This window comes from Gavia stellata, chromosome 2 (assembly GCF_030936135.1).
Source record: "Gavia stellata isolate bGavSte3 chromosome 2, bGavSte3.hap2, whole genome shotgun sequence".
Lineage (NCBI taxonomy): Eukaryota > Metazoa > Chordata > Aves > Gaviiformes > Gaviidae > Gavia > Gavia stellata.
In genome coordinates, this window is record NC_082595.1 from 72,887,912 (window position 1) to 72,910,185 (window position 22,274).

The following is a 22,274-nucleotide window of genomic DNA, read 5'->3' on the forward strand; positions in this document are numbered from 1 at the left end:
ATCATGTCTTACTGAAAAGATGCATTCATTAAAAGATACAAGAATAGTTTACTTTTTAATAAATATAGAATATCACACGAAATAAGCAGACATCTGGCTAAAAGGAGGCAGACAGTAACAGGAACTACATTACTTGACGTGGTAACTGTAACTCTGCCACAGACGCTTAGTTGTGATGGTTCATACAGGTTCTAAAACCAATTATGCAAAGAATCAAAAAAATCAGCTAGAACTTATTAACACAATGATACCACTTCTGAATTACAAATCATTAACAATGGAAATAATACATCAGGAAAATATCATTGTATGCCTTTGCTGATCATAGACTCTTCCCTATGCAACTGCTGTTAGCCATTCTCAGAACTCTGGTCTAAATGAATCGTCAGTAATGGCCCTCTTTGCATTTCATAACTAAGTAAATGCCGTACTCATAAAAAAAAGTATTTTTTATGTCAAATAATTTTTGTCTACCAGTACTGAACTTATCCCACTGTAAAATAGCTGGTATGTAATCTCCCTTCACATGGCTTATAAAGAAAATAGCACAAGATCCGCACCTATGATTACATTTTATGCAAAATACCAACATTAAATTATTTGTATATTCCTAGGAACATAGTGTCTTAGTAATTCAGATAATGCTAGAAATATATTTACAGCTTATAAATTATCACATAAACTATATTCAACAAAATTACTTCCACATATCATAAGAATAGTTCAATATATTATAAAAATGAGGCATATTTTATCCCAATCATAATTTTAAATTTTACCTTTATCTGGATCCAACTGTTCCTGGGAAAGAATACCACACAACACTGGGTTCTTCCACACTCCCTTCTCTTGGGTAAGTGTAGTTAAAATATGCAGTTCCCGACTGCCATTTTCCATCAAGTTTTTATGAGCCACCTGAAGGATATGTTTTACAAAACAAAGTATTGTTAAGAAAAAATTACGAATATATGTCTTTTAGACTCCTTTATACCTTATGTCAAAAAAACCCCAAAACCCTTACCAGATGAAGAGTTAAATGTGTAACAGAACGATCTTAATATTCAGCCTATACAGGTTTTACTTCTGCCTCTGTCGCCTAAGATTTAGGCAGAGAAACCACAAAGATTGAGTGCCCCAAACTGGCCCTGAGATTTATTAACAGAGCTACTTCTTAAATTTCTGAAACTAGATTTTGAAATAGGCCTCTCTTTAAAAGCATATGAGCAAATTCTCTGGTCCACTTATTGGTCTGGAACCAGCTGCCTAAACTCCTATCTTTTTCAGACTCTTCAGCAGCTCAATTTTTATGCACTGGAGACACTGAAAAAAAAGTATTTTTGTAAAGGCGAAAGATTTAAGCTGTAAAACCTCACCACATGGTTCTATGCAAATATGATGAAGGCAGGCTGGAGTCTTAAAATCAGTTAAAATAGTTTCTACTGCATTTAGATACTACAATAGATTCTGGAAACAGAGGGATGCTTGGGAGCAAATTAACTACCTTGAAAAATCTGTGGCTTGAATAGCAATGTGGAAATAACACTGGTCATAAAAAAAAAAGAAGGGCTCATCTCTATCTCCTCACTTTTCTTTTACTTTTCCACTTGCTCTGAAGGCTGTGGAACCTCCTGGCACAAAACACAGCTCTTCAGAACTGTTTTATATCAGGCAGTTGATAGTCAAAATTTACTCTAAGAATCAGCAACCTTGCATCTTCATATGTTATTTAAGCTGAGAATCCTGAGGTAACTGTATTCCTTCCTTCTCCCTAACCCCCACATTTTATTTTTTTTTTTTCCAAACTGTAGGCAGGACCTCCTACTACATATTTCTGATAAATACTGAGGAGCAGAACTTGTTTCAACACCCTCCTTTAAGGCAGAGCTCGATTCCTTAACCTGCTAGTACCCTGGGGGAGATCTAACAATCCTACAGGATCAATAGATTTTTCACTCATAATAAATCTCAAATGTACAACCATAAATAGTAAAGAATGACTTATATGATATTATTTCATTTCTAACAGTGTTAATAGACAAATATATTTTAAAAAATGAGCTTTCTTTCAAGTATCTAAACATAGTTTTAGTCCAAAGCTGCCACATGAACTATGACAGACAAGTGATACGGCTGACAGCAATTACTGCAGAGTACATGGAATTTCTAGCTGGAGGCCTTGATCTTTATCAGCCACCAGGAAAATAAGTCTACATACATGCTACATAATATCCCTAAGTTTCCAAATCATTCTTAGAAGCTCTTAAGTCTTCATTTCATGAATCAAACTCACCTGTACAAAAGCCTGAAATTCTTCCCATTTATTTTCAGGTAAATCAAGAGGCAGACACAGTAGAAGTTCAATACAGCTTCTGGAAGGCAAATAGGAATATTATTTGATGCAATTTTTGGCTTTTAAAATGTATAATCAACAATTCTTAATTCTAGTATCCAAACAATTATTTGTTTGACATGCCAAAGCCATAAAAGTCTGGTTTGTTTGAATGTATAAAGAAAAGGTGGTCATGGCCACTCTTGCAGAAGCTGTAAAAGCAAACTCTCTAAACCCCAACTAATAATAATAATAACAACAACAACAATAATAATTTGTCATTGAGGTTCAACACTGTAACACTGTGTGTAAATTGATGCACTCTCAGATTGCATGCAGATCAATAGTAACAAAGTATTTCAAGCCAGGGATGTTGGTTCATCCTGTATCAGAAGAGTCCTTCTCAAGACTGCTCCATTTCTAACAACCAAACATATTACCTCCCACATACAGCATTCACCATGAGGAAAAGGAGGTGCTTCCCATCCTATTTAGAATTTCTATATATTGTGAACTGGATTGGAAAAGCATTTAGGCAGTTAAACATTAATACCATACAGGTTGGTTTTAGTAACTGAAAAACATACTCACAGTGCTAAACGTTCAAGCACAAAGGCTACATTTTCACACTCAGAGGTAAGATAAGGTCGTGCTTTAACATAACTTCGGATAGCCACTGTATACACCTCTAACAGGGGCAGAGGGTCTTCTGATGTTTTCCACTTTTCTGCATATTCCAGCAAAGTCTGTTTAGGGAGAGGAACAAACAATCCCAAAATTCAGGAACAAATGTAAGTTTTTAGTTTTATACTCCTCACTAGTAGACTACCCTTCTTAATGATTACCTCTGTCTCCTTTATATACTGTAATATTAATTACATGTTATCAAAACATGCCTTTTTTTCCTTAAAATTTATTGTTTCATTAGCAACTGGAACTTAAAACTCCACACAGAAATCATTCTCTTATCATACAAAAATATTATGACTGACACTTCCCCCCTATGGTATCACCATAAAATTCAGTTTACATTCATATTTTCCATAAACAAAAGCCTGAAGAGCGTATCTGGGAACGTAACATACTTAAGGGACTGCAAACTCATTTTTTAGACATTCACCTTTACAGTTCAGCTTCTAAAGCAAGTAAATTTGAAAGCATTAGCCTTTATTTTAATTTGTCTACTTCCAGGAACAGATTTATATTCCCTCTCTCTTGCCACCTTGCCGATACAAGTATCTTCAGGGTGTCACTTTTTACATGGTCCTGAGAGGAATATGAAGTACGCATTTTAAAGACAGCATATATACACCCAAAACTCATTAGTCAAAAAGTTGTTTTCCTACTTTGCCACATGAATACCTACAAACAATGGTTTAGAAATAAAACTCATGAGAGTGATGGAATAACCACAGCCACCCAGAGTACAAAAGGCTGTTCATCATTTCAGTCAGGGACCGGGAACTCAGGCTCAGACACACATTAAGGTGGAGTAGCTAGTAAGGTTCTCCTGTCAGCATCCAAACCATGCTCCCCTTGGATCTCTGCTCTCAAGCCTGGGGCAGCTTAATGGACTGCAAACTAATTCCTATACTACGGCAGGTTGCAGCCTGTCATATTAAGACGATCAATTTTGCTGTTTGCAATTTAGGTTGTCCAACACCCTGCTCAAAGCAGGGCCATTAGAGTAAGTTGTTTGGAGTTGTTTGGAGTCATGTCCAATGGAGCTGTGAGTATCCTGAAGGACAGATACTCCACAGCCTCAGTAGGCAACCTGTTTCTGAATCTGACTCTTATTTATTTGAATTTTTCCCCACCAGTACCTAGATGCAGTCCCACACGTTCTCAAGAAAGGGATGAATGTCCCTCAACCTGCTGGCCACACTCTTGCTAGCACAGCTGTGTGTGTAGCTGGTGCTCTGCCGCAAGGGCACGCTGCTGGCTGTTCAGGAGGACAGCTGGGTTGGCGTCCGCAGAGCTGCTCCCCAGCCTCTACTGGTGCATGGGGCTACTCCCTCCCACACGCAGGGCTTTGTGCTCGCTTGAGCTGGACTACATGTCAGCCCATGCCCCCAGGATGTTGAGGTCCCGCTCAATAGTCTGCCTGACCTGCTGTGTATCGACTGCTTCCGCTAATTCGGTATCATCTGCAAACGTGCTGAGGATGCTGTCCCCTCATCCAGTTCACTAATAAAGAAGTTAGAGAGTATTTGCTCCAGTGTCAAGCCTTGACAGGGTGCCACAAGTAGCCAGCTACCACCTGGACTTTGTACTAATAAGCACAAGTCTTTGAGAACCACAGTTCAGCCACCTTATTATATTGCCTGGATATGTGGACTATTTCATAGATTTGCTTATAAGGATACTATGCGAGATGAAGTCCAAGGCCTCGCTGAAAAAACATCTGCTGCTATCCCCTCATCTGCAGAACCCGCTATTGCATCACAGAAGGAAATCAAGTTTGTCAGTGTGAAAGCATTTTACATAGCTCATACTGTCAAGGCTGTTCAGCAAAAGTCACTGCTCCCCTTTTCATTAATATCAGCTGTAATTAAAACAATTTTGACAGTATTGGTTCAAATCTGACAAGGTTTGTTCTGGCAAGGAGAATCAGAGCCCTCTGGACAATGAAGCTCTTCTGCTACAAAATCCCTCACATACCTCACAAAAACCAGAACAAAGTGGTTCTCAACTCATTTTAATATGCAAATACTAAAATTTTGTTTAATTTTTAATATGCAACTGTAACAATTGTGATGAACTTGCTATGTCTGGGGTATAATGCAACTTGAACGATAAAATCAGACTTTGAGCAAGTTGTCTCTGGCTTTACCTATTAGAAAGTAAGAAAACTGAACATTAAGTCTTCAGGAAAGGCAAGTCTTCAATTCTACTAGGGAAGTTTAGCGTAAGTTAAATTCAGCATTGCCCTGTCTATGTTAGATATCTGTACTGAGTTAGCTAACAGTACTATTAAGAACATACTTGAAATGCTCGTATTTGGCAGTGTCCAAAATAAACCCTCTTGATAAAAGCTATACTAAACTGAATTAGAAAGCTGTTTAATGTGGTTATTTGCAGTCACAATACTGCTGCCAGGTTATATATAGCACAGCCAAAACACGAACAGAAGGTATCCCAGTCAAGGACGTAACAGGTAAGAAATATGCAGTTTTTGGCAAACTATTGCATTAAAACCTATTTTGGTTTTAAAGGAGGTCTTAATACACAGTCACCTTAAAAGAAGTTACATACTCTACCTTTCTGCTGCAGCAGAAGGTGCTTCTGAAGCATCTAGTGCTCCCTATTGGAACCTTGAACCTGACTGGAATATTGTCTATTTTACTGTAACACCCAACATGATGCTCTCCTAACAGCAGCAAAAAAGCACTACAGATCATGGCAGAGAAATCAAGGAAGAGTAAAATAGAGCAGAAGCATGAAAGAAGCAACAAAGGAGGACTAAATAAACAAGCTAATAAGTTACTGATTTGTCATACATGACGTGTTTAAGGATGCTAGCTGTAAAACAGCAAAGCTGAAGAAAAAACAGCCTACAGAAGTATACTTTACATCCTTCACTCTGTAGCTCTTGAAACAATGTTTTGGATGGAAAAAGCAACAAGTTCTTCCCCTTGTCCAGCTGATAGACCAAGGCAGTAACAGGTTGCATAAACTACCACTCAGTTTTATCCAGCTGATTGTCCAAACTTGCTAGAGCTGGCCTGGCCATCATAAATCTGCCAGTAAGATAAGTTTATATTTAGGAAGCTGATATATGAAGTAATGAATCCTGTTTAATACTAGAAACACTAGGCTTACCTGTTAAAGACTTGATGTAAATCTTATTCTGAATGTGGCCCATCTACTTTTACTAATGTCCTCTTCAGAATACTACAGCAAGCTTTGGCAAGTGAAGGACATTTCAAAGTTAGCTACCAAGCCAGGACAACATACCCTGAAAATCTCAAAGCATTGAGTTGAGCAGAAGAAGGAAGAAGAAAGGGGTGAGGAAGGAGAAGGAAGTGGGGAGATGTAACTAAGCATTTGGTCATCTGAGAAGTGTGACTGAAGAATTATCAAGAGGATTCTCACCAGCTGTTGCAAACACAGCAACACCTAGTATCTAAAGAAGAAATGAACAGCCTCAGTAGAGATACACTGATTCATAAAGCAAGCCATGACAAGTGACCATGGAGACCTGTAACAACCAGATCATAAGATCTCAAGTTTCATGGGGCAGGAAAGAGAGACCTTATAGGCAGTATCACTATCCGATCTGCACAAGGGATGATATTGAAAACCACAGGCCCATTATGATGGAACCCAGCCGGAATTCTCCCAGATAATTAGGAACTTTACAGAAATACCATGTAGTCATTAATACCAGAAAATTGTATTGGGGAAGAACTACAAAAGCACTTGCAGAACCTGTGAAAACCTAACCAACACTGCTCCAATCCACATCCAGATTAATAAGGCTAAACTAAAGCAAATAAAATTTAATTTTGAAAATATGAGGTTTAGGGGGTAGTTAACCAAAACAAAAGTAGATACAATCAACACATTGGCAAATTCTCAGAATCGACCACCTAACAAAAAATATTTGGTATGTTGGTAAACTGTTATTACCAATACTGTACTTTAAAAGCAGCATGTACAGATGCAAACACACTGTATAAAGCAAGCAGAGAAGTTTGCACTATAACATACTGGTGCTAATTTCAGCATTAAATAGTGCTATTTTTATCTCATATATATAGATCAGCCACTTCCAAGCCATTACATGAACTATATTAAGCAGTTATGCCCACCACGCCCTTCAAAAGTATTTGTCAGTATGACAGACTTCCTTGTCTGGATGTCCCTAGACTATACAGCACTGCCACTGTACAAAGAAAATAAAATTCATTCTGCTTTGCTTAATGAATCATTGTTGTGCTCCGCTTACAACCATAAAAAGAAAGAATTTTACCCCCAGCCCTGGGCCTCATTAAGTTATTTATCTTCCTAGTCAGGACATGCTTGTTAATCAAGCCAAGTACTGTATTCAGAGCACAGCAGCAAAGTTTTATTCCTCTGCAAGACCAAAACAGGCATTTTATTTCAGCAGCAGCTTACACAGTCAAGAATGCTGCAAAAAATGGAATAATCTCAATTTGTACAATAAAAATCAATAAGTATTATATCTGTGATTTAAACTGTGGAAAATATTTAGCTATGGGTAATATTCAGACAATGTATTTTATTCTTTTCAATCTTTATCAGAACCCTTACATGAATGTTGCTGTAGCAATGCACCCACTGTAGGATGCTCTTCCACTTTCAAAAGTTATACTGAGCAATCATCTTTGCTAAAACTAGCCCTACAACACCAAAACTGTGTTAAAATATGTTTCACGCTAAAAGAAGGCATTATTTACTATTAACTGGAGTTTCACATGTACAGTCCACATCTACATGTTTCTTCAGCTTTTAAGATCAGATTCTTGCCCCGTAGGTATCTGGATAAGAGCAAGCTTACTTAAATACGTTGGAACATGCCTGGAACTGCCACTTCCATTCCCTGCTAAACCCAAGGGATTAAGAGGCAAGGAAAGTGACAGAGAGCGGTCACACAGCTAAGCTGCACTTCTCAAACCACTCCAGTAACCAGCAAAACCTCTATTTCAGTGACTTTTCTCAAGCACATCCACACAAGATAAGAGTCCAAGCCACAAGCTTGATACAATCAAGGTATCTGGAGATGTGCCTTTAGGAGCTGCACATAAAGAGTGGCTACAAAAACTCCCTCCATAAGGTCAACTTCCACAGCAATAGGGGTAGCCAAGTGATGACCAAGCTCCACACAAGTAGCCAGGTTCAGGAGGGACAGCACTTCTCAGTGAGATCACTCTGCCACTTCACATGGAGCACACTCCCACAAATGCAGGGCTCCCCTTGGGCTGGCACAACCCCACTACTCACACCTCCAGTACCTGTCAATAACTGACTGATCCAAAAAAGCAGTTGCTTTCACAGGAACTGTCAAAGGGTCTGATTCAAGAAAACAGGGCAAGCTTTATTCAGAGCTGGTAAAGAATGGCTACAGTTCTGCCAGCATCAACAGAAATTTCAAAAGAAAGTGAAGGCTACAGTAAAGAAAGAGGATAACATAAGAAAATCAGTGAAGCAGGTCTCCTGTATCAACCATGCATATGATTTAAGAACCTTTGTCTTGGCTTAAGATTCTCCCCTGTGAGGAAGTTGGGTATGCTCTAATGACCAGAGCCATTCACAACTTGTATCATTAGATGGATCATGAGCAAATGAAAATGAATTGGGGATTCTGAGTTTGGTATCATCATATAGGGGAAGATGCAGAGATATGCTGTACGCCCTAATGAGTCTGACACTGTAACTACTTCAGTCAAATCAGGTTCCAGTGACTGCTCTGGACTGGTTTAGAATTGGATGCTTAGGATTAAAGGGACTGAAGGGAAGACTACATATACCATAACCTGATCCAGAACAAAGGCATCCTAAAGACAAGATCAGAAGAAAGGAAGCTGACATCGCTTACTAAACTCTGCTAAATGCCTTGGAATGTCAACAACCCCAAAGTATGGACTGCAGCATGGCAGATAAGGTCTATCACGGTAATGTGGTTTAAGATGCTATGTCAGGAATAATGTGTAGCCATAATGGGTCTGTATGGAGATTGTGAGGGATCATTCAGGAACAAGAAACATTTGGAACAGGAGACTACCTGCAAACTGAAGGCAGTCAGCCATGAGACTCTTATACAAAGAGCACCCTATATCAAACAGGTATTGAAGAACAGCTTATGCACAATGCCACCAGGCAGCATGAGTGAGTGTGCGGTCAAGGTCTGTTAGATTCCACCCCTGGGTAGAACGCCCATCTACATGAGGCTTGTTAGTGGAAAATGCCAAGAACTGAATGTCAACAAGGATTGCCAATAGTGATGATGGAAGATGTAGCAGTGTGAGCAAAGGAACTAAGGTACTGCAGCAATGACTCTGGAACACTTCGTCTTGACAAATCTCCGAGAAAAAAAAAGACTAGGTGAAGTCTCCTTCACATACCCAAATACTGAACTGGATGGGGTAGGGGGCATAACCTCTAGCAACACTTCAAGAGTAAAGAAATTTCCCTGTCTTAAATAAATATATATGTAATTCACGTATGTGCAAATACATATATAGGCTATCATATTAAGACAGTTACATTTTTCTTGCTTTGGGACTATGATAATTTTGTTGTTCTCAAACCAAACTTTTTTTTTTTCTTACCTAAAAACCCAAATCAGACGAATAAGCTACATAACCAAGGGGGCTATAAGTAAATTTAAGAAATTAACACAGTTTCAGAGACGGCAGCCTTAAGGTGTGTTATCTGTAAAGCATTTCTGTAACAACTCAAGAAGACTTACTTGAGTCTTATGGCTCCTTTGTAAGAAAACTAGTCCTTTTCTAAATTCCATGTTATCAATTACTCCGAAAAACCAAAGACAATGACACTGGCTAACATACATGGTAAACATTTTTGGCTAGCATACCATGTGAGTAAAGTTCAAAACTCATCTTTGTGGCATCTGAAAATTTTATATAGCAAAATGTATACTCTATGTGGTGTGTAAGAAGTTTAAATTCAGCAGTACTGGAATAAACCAAACCAAACAGGGAATTATAATTTGAAAAAGTGTATACTTTTTTGGTGGATGAAGGAGATGATTTGAGGTATTTATTGATGGTGGGAATAGTAAGAATAAAGCATTTACAATAGCATGAGATAATTTACAAGTTATAACCTCTCTCATGGACTCCTATCAAAGTTGGTATGTTCTAGAGTTGTGCTACTTAGTATGCACAGGAATTATTGCCAAACTGTTGCATGAATGCAAACAAAACAGCATGCTGCATGTTACAGTAGCTACACCAATGCTCCTCCTTTCTCAGATAAGACTGTTGTGTTTCCCCTCAGTGTGGCAGAAAGTAAAGTAATTTAAATCCCAACCAAAAAAAAAAAAGAGGCAAGACTCTTCACATTTATTGTCTGTGTAAACCCATAGACACCAACCATAGAATATGACAGTTAACACCTACACTCTTAAACAACACAAATCCATCAAATCCACATATTATTTAGATAGCTAAGCTAAATAATATTACATAATTATAAAAATAGTTATCAAGGAGGGTGTGACACCCTAGGGTGTTCAGTGACACATTTTTTTTTAAAATTTTGACATTGTCTTTATTTCCATCCAAACACAGTTAAATACTGAGTGTACCAGTGAAGCACATAAGCCAATCTCGCAACCTTTCACTTCAAACTGCCTGGAATCAAAACTCATCCGTAGTTTTTAAATAAAAAACCCTGAAATTTTTCCACCTGTCAAGGTGGAAACTTCTACCAGCAAGTAGTCCACTACAGGAACAGATCTTCCAGGTTTAGTAAGTAGTCGCACAACAAAAGTTAAAGGAGTTTTGATTATTTAAATCACATTGCTGGCAACTGCAAGAACATAAGGTAGACATTAGTTTAAAATGTGACTATTTAGTATTTAGCTTGTGATGTCATAACCCTTCACACTTGAACAAAAAAATTTTGGTTGACTGTCTAAATCAAAAGCCACCCAGACTTTTGGTAACCCGATAAATTTCCAACTTCATGTAAAATCTATTATCACAGCACTTACATTTTATTATAAAACATGCTTTAAGAATTAGCAGCTTGTGAAAATACTTGTCACTGCTTGTATTTTCTTGAAGATCTAGACTTGAAATATAGGCTTATGATTACATAAAACACAGAGTATCTCAGAAAGATGCATGTGCACAAAAACATATGCAAAAACAGGTCCCAATACACTGATCCAGGCCAGAAAATTTACCCTGGAGCCTGATCCACCAGCCTACAGCCCACAGGAGTCTTGGCTATCACAGAATGATAGGGATTGGAAGGGATCTCTGGAGATCATCTAGTCTAACCCCCTTGCCAGAGCAGGTTCATCTAGAGCAGGTTGCAGAGGAATGCGTCCAGGCAAGTTTTGAGTATCTCCAGAGAAGGAGACTCTACAACCTCTCTGGGCAGCCTGGTCCAGTGCTTATTAAATCCATGTTCCCTAATTTTATCTTCTATAGGATAATACTTGTAAAACATGCAACTCAGATCCACTTTAATGCACTTTTTGAAATGAGCAACCAGAACTTCCGCTAAAACAATATGAAAATTAAGATCTGGCCACAAATGTTTCATATACATTCAATTCATAATTTATGAACTGAATATGACTAGTAATTAAACTACCAAGAATTTCACTGGTCATAAGGCTAAAATTCTCCCCTTTGCTTTCTTAAGAGTCTTCCGAGTTACATTTCTAATTCACTTCAGTATTCTTCTGCAACCTCAGTATGCTACTAACCAGCTCAGCTGAAGACAAGTGATAGTTGCTTGTTCTCTTGCAGAAACTGCACCCTATCCAGAGCAACTCACTCAGGCATCATTTGCAAAGCAAAAAGACTCGATATAAGCCCCAAAGAATTACAATCCTTGCACTAGACAGGCCCCTTCTCTGGTTTTGTACAGTCTACTTGCTTTATTTCTCAATTTTCAAATCAATCTTGTACAAATACTGTTACATCCAAACAGTTCTGATAAATTTTTATTATTCTCAATTTAGTGAGACAATGCTTGAAATTGATCTGTAGTATTTTTTTCCTCCCTAGAAGATTATAACCTAGGGAAGAGAAATTAAAAAGCACGGGAAGAGATATATCCATGATTTCTTTCTGTATTTGAATGTCTGAAGTCTGTCTGTTTAAGGCTTTAAGTTTACTAGACTGCTATGGGAAAAATCTCATATAATTATTCTTGCCAAAGAGTTAGTTCAAAAACATTAACTGCCAAAATCTTTATTTTTTCTTTTCTAAAAAGTACATGAAAAGATGTTTCTTGTCAAAATCCTATGTAACTTTTCAGACACTGGGAAAAGCAGACAATTCTCTTAATTTAACTTGGAATGCCAGAGATATGCATATCTCACAAAGGTCATCTCATAAAAGGTCAGTCAATATCCTGAAAGACAGGGCTTTTTTTTTTATTTGAAGGAATAAATCACCTTACTGTGGCGATACTATTATCTGATGATAAGACAAGGCAAGTGAGATATGCAAATTGATATTATTTAAATAGATGTTCCTTGGAAACAGCTGTCTTCCATTATTACCTTGTTATAAACTCTGATCCATTGCCAGACATGGCCTTTTAAAAACATACAACAAAAGTGAAAGGGAGTAGAATCTGTGGTACCATGAACTCTTTGCTCCACGTAAGTATTGCTCAAGTGCTACTCAACATCTGTGTGGTATGGGGAAACACAAGGCCATATAAATCTATTTCCTTCAGGTCATGAAATACATTGCTTGTGGTCAGCTAATGAATGGCACAAAAAGGGAGTGGTAACTTTAATCCTCTGACCTTTAGAAGCTCCATGTTACTATCTGCTTGCAATTATTTCAGCTCTCACTTCCTCAAATTTCTTGTGTACTACTCCAGATGAGCAAGAACTACCTTTCAAATACACACAACTGTATTTTAAGAATGTAATGCACAATAATAAGCTAAGATACCTCCTGCTTGTCAATATCCAAATTACTAAAGCATACAATGATGAGCCAAGTGAACCTGGCAAAGCCAGACATGGCAGCCTGTAAGGATATGAAAATGCTTATCGTGCCTATTGAGAGAGTCTTCCTATGCTAACCGATTGCTGCTGAATATGAAGAACGCTGACAATGCAGCCATACTGACCTATGAATGATGATGCCTCCCAACTTTGTATTACCAGCACAGTTCTCTGTTTTGTATTACAATATTGAAATGTAGTCCTGAAAGTAAGCTGTAAGACTCTTACCAAAACTTCAACTGAAATTAAAATGGAAATGTCAGCCACTGTATCCCACTATCCAGCACCCTACGCATTTCCTCATTCTTGAACTGCCGTATTTCTGCTTTTGACACTTACTAATTTTACTGAAGCTCAGAGAAGTGAGATTCACTGTATCTCTTGTAAAAAACACTTTTTCCCCATCGTGAATCTGTATTTTATTTTGTTCCCTTATTCATTTATCTCCATACCTTGCAGATAATCACTAACTGAACATAAGGATTTAAAAGTCTGACTAGAAGGCCTAGAAAATTTCTCTCTGCTGTATTCCTTCTCCAACAAAGGAGCTGTCTACTATTCAGTTACAAAAATAGCCCAATTAGTAAGAGTAAAGACCCCTCCAATACTAACTCCCAGGGTCTGTAATCTTAAGTCACTTTTCACTTCCAAAACTAAAACCTATCTGCTTCTTCCTGAAACAGTATTTTCCATGCATATGCTTCACCTTATTGACCTTTTAGGTATGGTAGTCATGAGTCGCAACTAATTGCTTATGTTTAACTATTACTCAAAAGAAAACAGAACAACATTTGAAATTGCTGCTAACTTTCCTTTCTCAGGGGAGTTAAGAGCACCACGAAATATTTGTTAAGCCAGTAAAGTTCTTGCAGTATCCATGGTTCTGCAAGAGGTATTGTTCATCAGTACTGGAACTCACACACAGACACAACTCTATGCTCAAACTTGAAAAGTCTCCACCAGTTACATCTACACAGTAAATACGCTCATTGAAAGCTCTTGCATTCAGGACCAGTATCTTAAAGGAGAAATACTGAGGCATCTCAGATGTGCAGCACTCCAAGACAGAAGCATGCAAGGCAACTGTGCAGAAGCATAGTTCTTCTAGACACATTCACACTAAGGGTGTGCACACATCCTGATACTAGGGACACCGAAATATTTTGAGATCTCAGTATAATTTTGCAGCTAGGCCATCAGATACAGAAGCTTCAAAAACCATTTCATGAATATACAGGTTTATATGGTTGCTTTGAGATATCCGAGCTGAACACATTTCTTTAAAAAATGAATACATTGGTGCTTTCTAATAGTGACAGATTCACTAGTGAAATATCTACAGGAGATATATATAAACAGAAAGTATTTCACAGATCATTGGGTTAGACTATTTCAAACGGTGATATGAAAATAAAGCTATTATACATAAACCAACTCCTCAGATCAGGGACAAAACAATATGGTGAAAAACAAAATGCCTTCATCAAAGGAGTCAAAAAACATGGAACGTCCACTGTATAAGACACTGCTTTCCAGGAAAAAAGATAACAGGATGGATGAAATGCTCTCTATTCTTTTTAGGATAGGCAAGAAGGAATTTCTCAACTTCCATGCAGAGGTGACAAGCCCCCAAACAGCAACAGAGCATTGGTACTGGAGAGTAATCAAGTGCTACAAATTGCAAGACAACTTAGTTCATGGCAAAGCCCCTGAATCCTAAGAGATGAAACACGAGGAACATGATGACTTGATCTGTATTCTTGATCAAATAGCTAGGTATACAGTCATGATGTGACGATGTCTTCTAACTTAATGATAGGAGAATAAAAAAGTTCTTTTGGGGGGAAACACAACTAATATGCCAATTCTTAGGCTGGAGCTACGCATGCATGTCATTCAAATAAAGTTTATTTTTGAGGGCTGGGTTTTTCAGAGTAAAATTCTGTGAGCCTAAGCATAATCTCACTGGCTGCTACAACCATTAAAGAACTAAGCTTGTTATGAAAATAGCATTGTTCAAATTCCTGGAAAGCTGATAACAGTCTACTTTTAAAGGGCAATTTATGATAGTTTACAAACTAAGCTGGACTTCTGGCCTCAACTGTTTTGTGCAACTGCAGCCCTGTGCCAGTATCATTACAGAATCAAATGAAAAGTCAGTCATGGAACTTAACTGGTGTTCTGGTTTTGGCTGGGACAGAGTTAATTTTCTTCACAGTAGCTAGTATGGGGCTGTGTTTTGGATTTGTGCTGAAAACAGTGTACATAATACAGGGATGTTTTTCGTTATTGCTGAGCAGTGTTTACACGGTCAAGGCCTTTTCTGCTTCTCACACCACCCCATCAGTGAGTAGGGCTGGGGGTGCACAAGAAGTTGGGAGGGGACACAGCCGGGACAGCTGACCCCAACTGACCAAAGGGATATCCCATACCATATGATGTCATGCTCAGCAATATAAAGCTGGGGGAAGAAGGAGGAAGGGGAGGGTGACATCTGTAGTGATGGCGTTTGTCTTCCCAAGTAACCGTTATGCATGATGGAGCCCTGCTTTCCTGAAGATGGCCGAACACCTGCCTGCTTACGGGAAGTAGTAAACAAATTTCTTGCTTTGCTTTGCTCGTGCTCATGGCTTTTGCTTTACCTATGAAACTTTATCTTTATCTCAACCCATGAGTTTTCTCACTTTTACTCTTTCGATTCTCTCCTCCATCCCACTGTGAGGGGAGTGAGTGAGCAGCTGTGTCGTGCTTAGTTGCTGGCTGGGGTTAAACTGCAACAACTGCTAAAATAAAAACAAACCTGTAAATAAGTGAACAGATCCCTCCTTTCAAAGTGGAGCATTAGTCCTGGTGTGCGCTACTGAAATCATCCCTGCCCCAAGAACCCACTGTAAATTAGAAGATGACTAGATCACAGCAAGCATGACCAATGAGCAAAAGAAGATGCATTGGGCTTTCATGTCCTCAAAGCCCCACAGCATCTAAAAAGGAATTGGTTCAAGAAGCATTTCCAGACAATCAGAACTTGATTAAGTGAATGCAGCAACATTGCCTGTGATGCCTCTCTTCTGTACCATGAGGAAAATGGACTGACTGGTTGAGAATAGCCTTATAACATGTTTTCTTTTTAATGAAGTAGTTGGGATACTAGAAGTATATTAGATATCCCAGTTTAGACATCTCTGGAGTCCAGAGGCTTTGGTATCAATGCATCAGTACCAGATGATCTCTTTGTGAAGTCCCACAGCAAAGTTACATCCTAAAGGGACACCAAAACAATTTTTGCAGGTGTTGAAATACCACTATTCTCAGCCACGATGATCTACGGCTCCTAGAGCTGAAGACCACCTTTTTTTTTGGTTATCTTTCTCTCCACCTTGTTGTTCAGCGTTTTACCAGAAGATGGAGAACAAGCCTTTCATCACATAAAAAGCAGGAGTCTTAATAACTGCTGCAACTTTTTTTTAAAAGAAGTTGTTAGGTTAAGGTTCCCATGAAAGGCACTTTAATTGGAGGAGGCTAGAGGCAGCTCATGAGTAGCTGGGATGCAACCAGCATTTATGTCCATGCTGTATGAGGACAGACTACCCAACTAAGATGTCAATAGAACAGAAAATTCAAGTAAAAACTTGAATAGTTCTTGAACTAGTTCTGCATGTTAAAAAAACCCCTTACTAATACAATGCCTAATTTAAACCAAGTCTAGGTCAGATTTCCCATGAGACTTCACTATTTAAGGCATCAGAAACAAATACTACAACTGATGATTTTTAAAGCATTTAAAAGAGTAAGCTAAATGTTTACATACAGCATGAACCCCATCACACCCCCTGCCCATTTTAAAAAGCGCAGGGGATGCTCTATGGGCAAACTGATCTTTAGACTAGAACAAAACTTACATAGAAAAGCATGGACATTTCAAATCTGTCCACTACAAGCATCAGACAGAACAGTCCCATCTGAAATACTGCTGCCCTCACAGTTATGCCAAAATAAAGAACCAGGTCATATCAATATAAGTCAACAAAATCAGTTTCTACCTATTTAGAAGTATGCACGGAGAGGTCATTTTACAACAAGTCAACACAGCATTGTACTTCTAATTAATTTCCAAGGCAGTTTAATTAGGCAAATTAAAACTGGTACCAGATAACTGATTCAGTATTTGTTTACCAAGGCTTAGCACTGTTACCTTGATTTTGTAGCTAGACAAGTGCTGCGAGAGTATTAGTTCTTACATGTTTGTTATTATAATACAACACAATCCAGAATCTAACAGCAAAACTTCAGCAGGTACAGAATATGAGATTGCATTTACAAAACTAAGGATGACATAACAAAGTATGATTATCTTTTCCAGTGTACAAGTACTATTTAAATTATGGTTATGATCAAAGAACTTCAATCCCAATTTTTACTCAATTTTAGTTTTTAAAACCTTTCAAGATTTTAAGCTGTTGATGTACTATTTTTACTTTGAATGTGCCTTCTGAATTGTTTCACAATAAAGTTGTTAAGCAAAGTATAGCTCTAGAAAGCCAAGATATCTTTGGCTGAAGAGTCAGCTGATGTTGCTTTAATTCTAATGCAGATGCTGACTTGTGCCCAGAAGAGAGGACTAAAGCCAGACTCTTAATTCCATCACTCACTACAAGATTGTATTTAAGGAATTTTTTCATTCTCAATTTCTGCAGGCATGGCGCAGAGCTATCCAATTTTTTTCTTCCCCATTACTACTCCTCTTCTCTGCTGATAGGCTGCAGTTCCAATCTTCTTCACTGTTTTTTCCTTTTCCTTTAAACAGAAAACTCCAGCTGCTTTTACACTTCACACCCCCATCCTAACACCATCGGCTTTTCTACCCTGCAGTTGAAAGCAAAGGAAAGTCAAGTCAAGATTAGTAAGAACTGAATTAGTGAGTCCAAGAAATACTCACAGTTAAGACAGGCTCATTCAGATACTAAGTTCAAAACCAAAATTTGAGTTTGCAATTAAGTGCTGGTCCACAAAAAGCTCATAATGACTACAGCACTTCAGTGCAATGCACTGCGTAAGGAGAGGATCCACACAGCAGAAAAGCTGGTGCTGAGAACTCAAGTCCCCAGTGTATCCACCACAGGAGACCTTATTTCAGACTAGCTTTCAGCTCGTTCCATTAACTGGATACCTATTAGGGGCTGAAGCAGACTGCCTGCAATCGCTTCTGAAGCACAGCCTGTGGTTTAGTTTCACCCAAAATACATTCAATTTCCACACTGCAAAGGCACTCCACAACGTAAAACAAAGTGTGCTAAGCAGGGATGATCAGAAGATCACTTTTAGAGTGAACTTGTCTGACCCAGAGTGTTAATGTATAGGCACCCTCTGTTTTGGTTCACATGTATCTTCTATGGATACGTTACATTACCTGAAAATTGTTCTTTCGACCACTCACTTTCTCGTTCATCTACTGAAGAGAGATGTTCAGAACAATAAAAGTAGTTTTGTTATAGTGTATGAGCATGTATGTTTTTATACTCTTGTCTCTATTACAGCGTCTCTCCTTCCACAGGAAAAAAACCCAACACACTCTGTTCTGTACACAGAGTGAAGTACCACCTACACGATGGCACTGATTTTTATTACTGGCATCTTCAGTACCCAGACACATAGGTATACACTCTCTGGTACAGATAACCATTGCTTATTAAGAACTACTGTGTTTAGGTGTTATCTCAACAAAAACCCACTAGCTCAAATACTTTCAAGTACTAGTTTCCTGGACAGTTTTAAAGGTAATCTGCAAAACACTGTTGTGAAATTCTACCCATCTACAAGCTTCATATTTTTTAAAATAAACATTATCCTCTCACCATCCTCTTCATTTTTTTATTCAGTCTGAGTTTTCAGAATAACCACATAAATCTGAAACATTGTCTATCAAACCAGAACACAAAGAATAAACTGAATTATAACTGCAGAATTTTCTTGTGGCAAAACTGCAAGAATATAAAGATAACAGATCTAAGTTTTATGCTCAAGCCTCACCAGAAAGAGAAAAGGAGATGCACAGAAACAGCAAGAAATCAAGTCTTATATATATTTATCTTGCAGTAACTCACGCGTACATTCATACTGAAGGAAAGCTATCCTCCTGGAGATTTTCAGTAAATAAGTTCAGAGAAATACACACATGGAAAAGGGAATTGTTGAAGAACTGATACTAACTTCTAATTACAGAATCACAGAATGACAGGGGTTGGAAGGGACCTCTGGAGATCAGCTAGTCCAACCCCCCACCAGAGCAGGTTCACCTAGAGCAGGTTGCACAGGATTGTGTCCGGGCGAGTTTTGAGTATCTCCAGAGAAGGAGACTCCACAGCCTCTCTGGGCAGCCTGGTCCAGTGCTTATTAAATCATTAATTTTGATTTAATAGAAAGAATTAGAATACATTTGAAATCCAGTAAAGGTGATCAACTACCCCGCAATGAATGATTCATGTTCTCAGTTTGTTCAATCCTTACACATTCATATGTCTATATAATAGTTGATATTGTAGTTTATTATGCAAAATAAGTTTCTTGAATATTATTCCATGAACATTACAAAACACGAAAGTTGAGGAAAGATAGACAGTTAATGAGAATTATCATTAGCTACTTTTTGACTCTTGCCTAAAAAGATTCTCCCCAAATAATCACATCTACTTAGCTCTCCCTTCATGGAAATTTGATATTTTACTTTTTTTTTTTAAATAAATCTCACTGAAGCTCTAGTTACCATGAATATGTAATAACTAAACAGATTTCAACGCTTCTGAAAATGCACGAGTGCATTGATTATTTGAACTCCTTTCCCTACATTTATTTACACCACATAAGGTGTTAATGACCTTGATGGTTCTTAACAGCTCCTAGACTGTAACTCACACTCTCATGGTTGCACATGTCTGGTAAAGAGAGCTACGACTAATTGCAGGAAGAATCCATGTAATGATGATCAACAACGTAACGAAACTCACGCTTAAGATTAACTTATTTGAAGATTTTTTAAATTATTTTTACAATTCAATTTATATGGACATTATCACCCTGAGTCTTCAGTACACAAGCGTAAGAAGTTAACCATGCCTCATATCCAACTATTTCTACTTCCCTAGGCAGATGAAGTAACAACAGCAAAAAAAAAAAAATCTAGGTTTGTCTTCTAACGCATGTAACTTTGAATAGCAGGGAAGTACCGCTGCCCCCAATTTACAGATACAAAACCAAGACAGATGTAAGTATGCTGTCGAAAAATATATTTACATTTTTAAAGCAGAGTCTACACTGGAGGAAGGTTTGGAAAAAAAAAAGCACCTCAGCAGATGCGGAAGCAAAAATAGAAGAAAAGCTTGTGGGGCTCTGCTACAACTCTCAGTAGTAATTGTGTCATGTACCATCACCAAGAAAATACCACAAAAAACACAGCAAGGAATAGAGACAACTGACTCTGGAAAGCTAATTACCAAACATAAAACCTTCTGTTAACTGAGAGATGTTTCTCTCCCCAAATATAAGTCAAAAGGTGAAACCAATTTGTATGTTTTTTTCACCTGGGCATGCTGAACATACAGCACAAGCTCAAATTGCTAATTATTAAATTGAAAGAGGCAAAACAAAAGAGAAATTACCTTGGTGCTATTCCTCCCATTATTCTTTAGTCACTATTTTGCTTAAGATTCAAAACCCAGCTAGTTTTAGAAAAAGAACTAGAAAAACGTAGAAAATGAATGGACAGTCTCTGCTTACATACATAAACTGTTTTAAAACAAGTAAATGATTTAAAATACCAGGAAATAACTTCAGTAAGCCTCATGCTTTGTCATATACAGTAGTAGAAACTATCCTTCTTTAGGCTTGCCCTTATTCTTGCAACATTTTGCATTCAATATGCTCTTTCTGATCTTGTCAGTAGCATCTGATTTCTCTCTTGCATCCTTACGGAAGATCTGAACTTGCCATCCCAACCTTCATATTTTAGTCTGTTTAGTTAAAAACAATATTCAGCAGTTGGCTATTAAACAGACATTTCAGGAATGTGGTGGGATGTTCATTACAGTAAACTTTTATCCACTGCCAGGAAATCTAAATTACCTATTCTTTTAATTATCAGACTGGCATATGGGCAGATTAAAAATAGGAAGATAGCCAGAAATAACTGTGCCTAATCTGAAAATATGTGCATTTCCTGCAATATAGGTGACTTCAACCTGCTCTCTCAGTCAAGTGAAATGAGACATTACAAATATTTCTGTAGGTCATCTGCATTACATTTTTGTATCAGCTGTCTTTATCAGCTCAATGCAACTTCTCCCACTGCTACTTCAAACCTTTTTAATTCTGATGAGAACTTAATTGATAATCTTCTTCCTCAGTAGAAAGGTTACTTAATTGCCATTTTAAGCTTGTCTATTCAGCACAGTCGATTGGCATCCCAAAGGATGCTTCCATCTGATCTACATTTCCTGTGAAGGAACAAGGCAACCCGATTCAAACAGAGTCTAATAACCGTGTCCTTATACCAGTGTCAAGGTACTGCCACTGTGTCCACGTGTGAGGAAGGACAGGAGCCAAGATTATACTTTCTCCTGAGTATGTTAGCAACCCTGAGCAGAACTCGGAACTCCTACCATCACACTGATGTGGTTCATGAAGTCTGGCTGGGTATCCAAAAGCAGGGTTCAATTGCCATGCCAGTTTCAACTAGAGCATTATGCAAGTTCCAGGTCTGTAGAATTGGGATATTTAAGTTTTACCATCTTCACTATTATGGATTCATAATCAGTAGTTACTTTTTATCCCAGCTATTCTCTTCATAAGAGCTACCCTGCAATGATTAAAGTAAAAATTAAGTTCAGATTATGTCTTTTGTGATTCTGAACATTTAATCTCTTCTTGTCCTCGCCCTTGTGTTCATTCTAACACAGTGTATTATCACAAGCTTCTGAGGCAAGTAGGAATCACAAGACTGAGGAACTCCTTACTCGTCATTTGATTTAATGCCTGATCACTGAATTCATCAAAACAGTATTCAGTGTATTAGATACATAGATATCAAACAGGATTTATCGATTCACCAGAATCAATTCTCTCCACCACTTTGAATAAACATAAGACAAAAGGAGTCCTACCAAATTCTGTTCTTTATGACATATAGGAGACTTGAGAAAGCAACACCATATTGGCTATCAGCTCAGATGAAAACTCTTTAAGGTAACTGCTACATTCAAC

General features: G+C 38.0%; 1 protein-coding gene across 1 annotated transcript in view; it reads right to left on the reverse strand.

Moving 5' to 3' along the window:
* ZNF292 (zinc finger protein 292) overlaps window positions 1-22,274 on the reverse strand; it is a 54,703-nt gene that overhangs the window by 22,883 nt on the left and 9,546 nt on the right. Inside the window, exons 2-4 of the mRNA XM_059833806.1 lie at window positions 2,921-3,075; window positions 2,291-2,369; window positions 780-915 (exon numbers count right to left, since the gene is read on the reverse strand). Of these exons, the coding sequence (XP_059689789.1) occupies window positions 780-915; window positions 2,291-2,369; window positions 2,921-3,075 (370 nt within the window). The remainder of the gene's footprint in view (window positions 1-779; window positions 916-2,290; window positions 2,370-2,920; window positions 3,076-22,274) is intronic.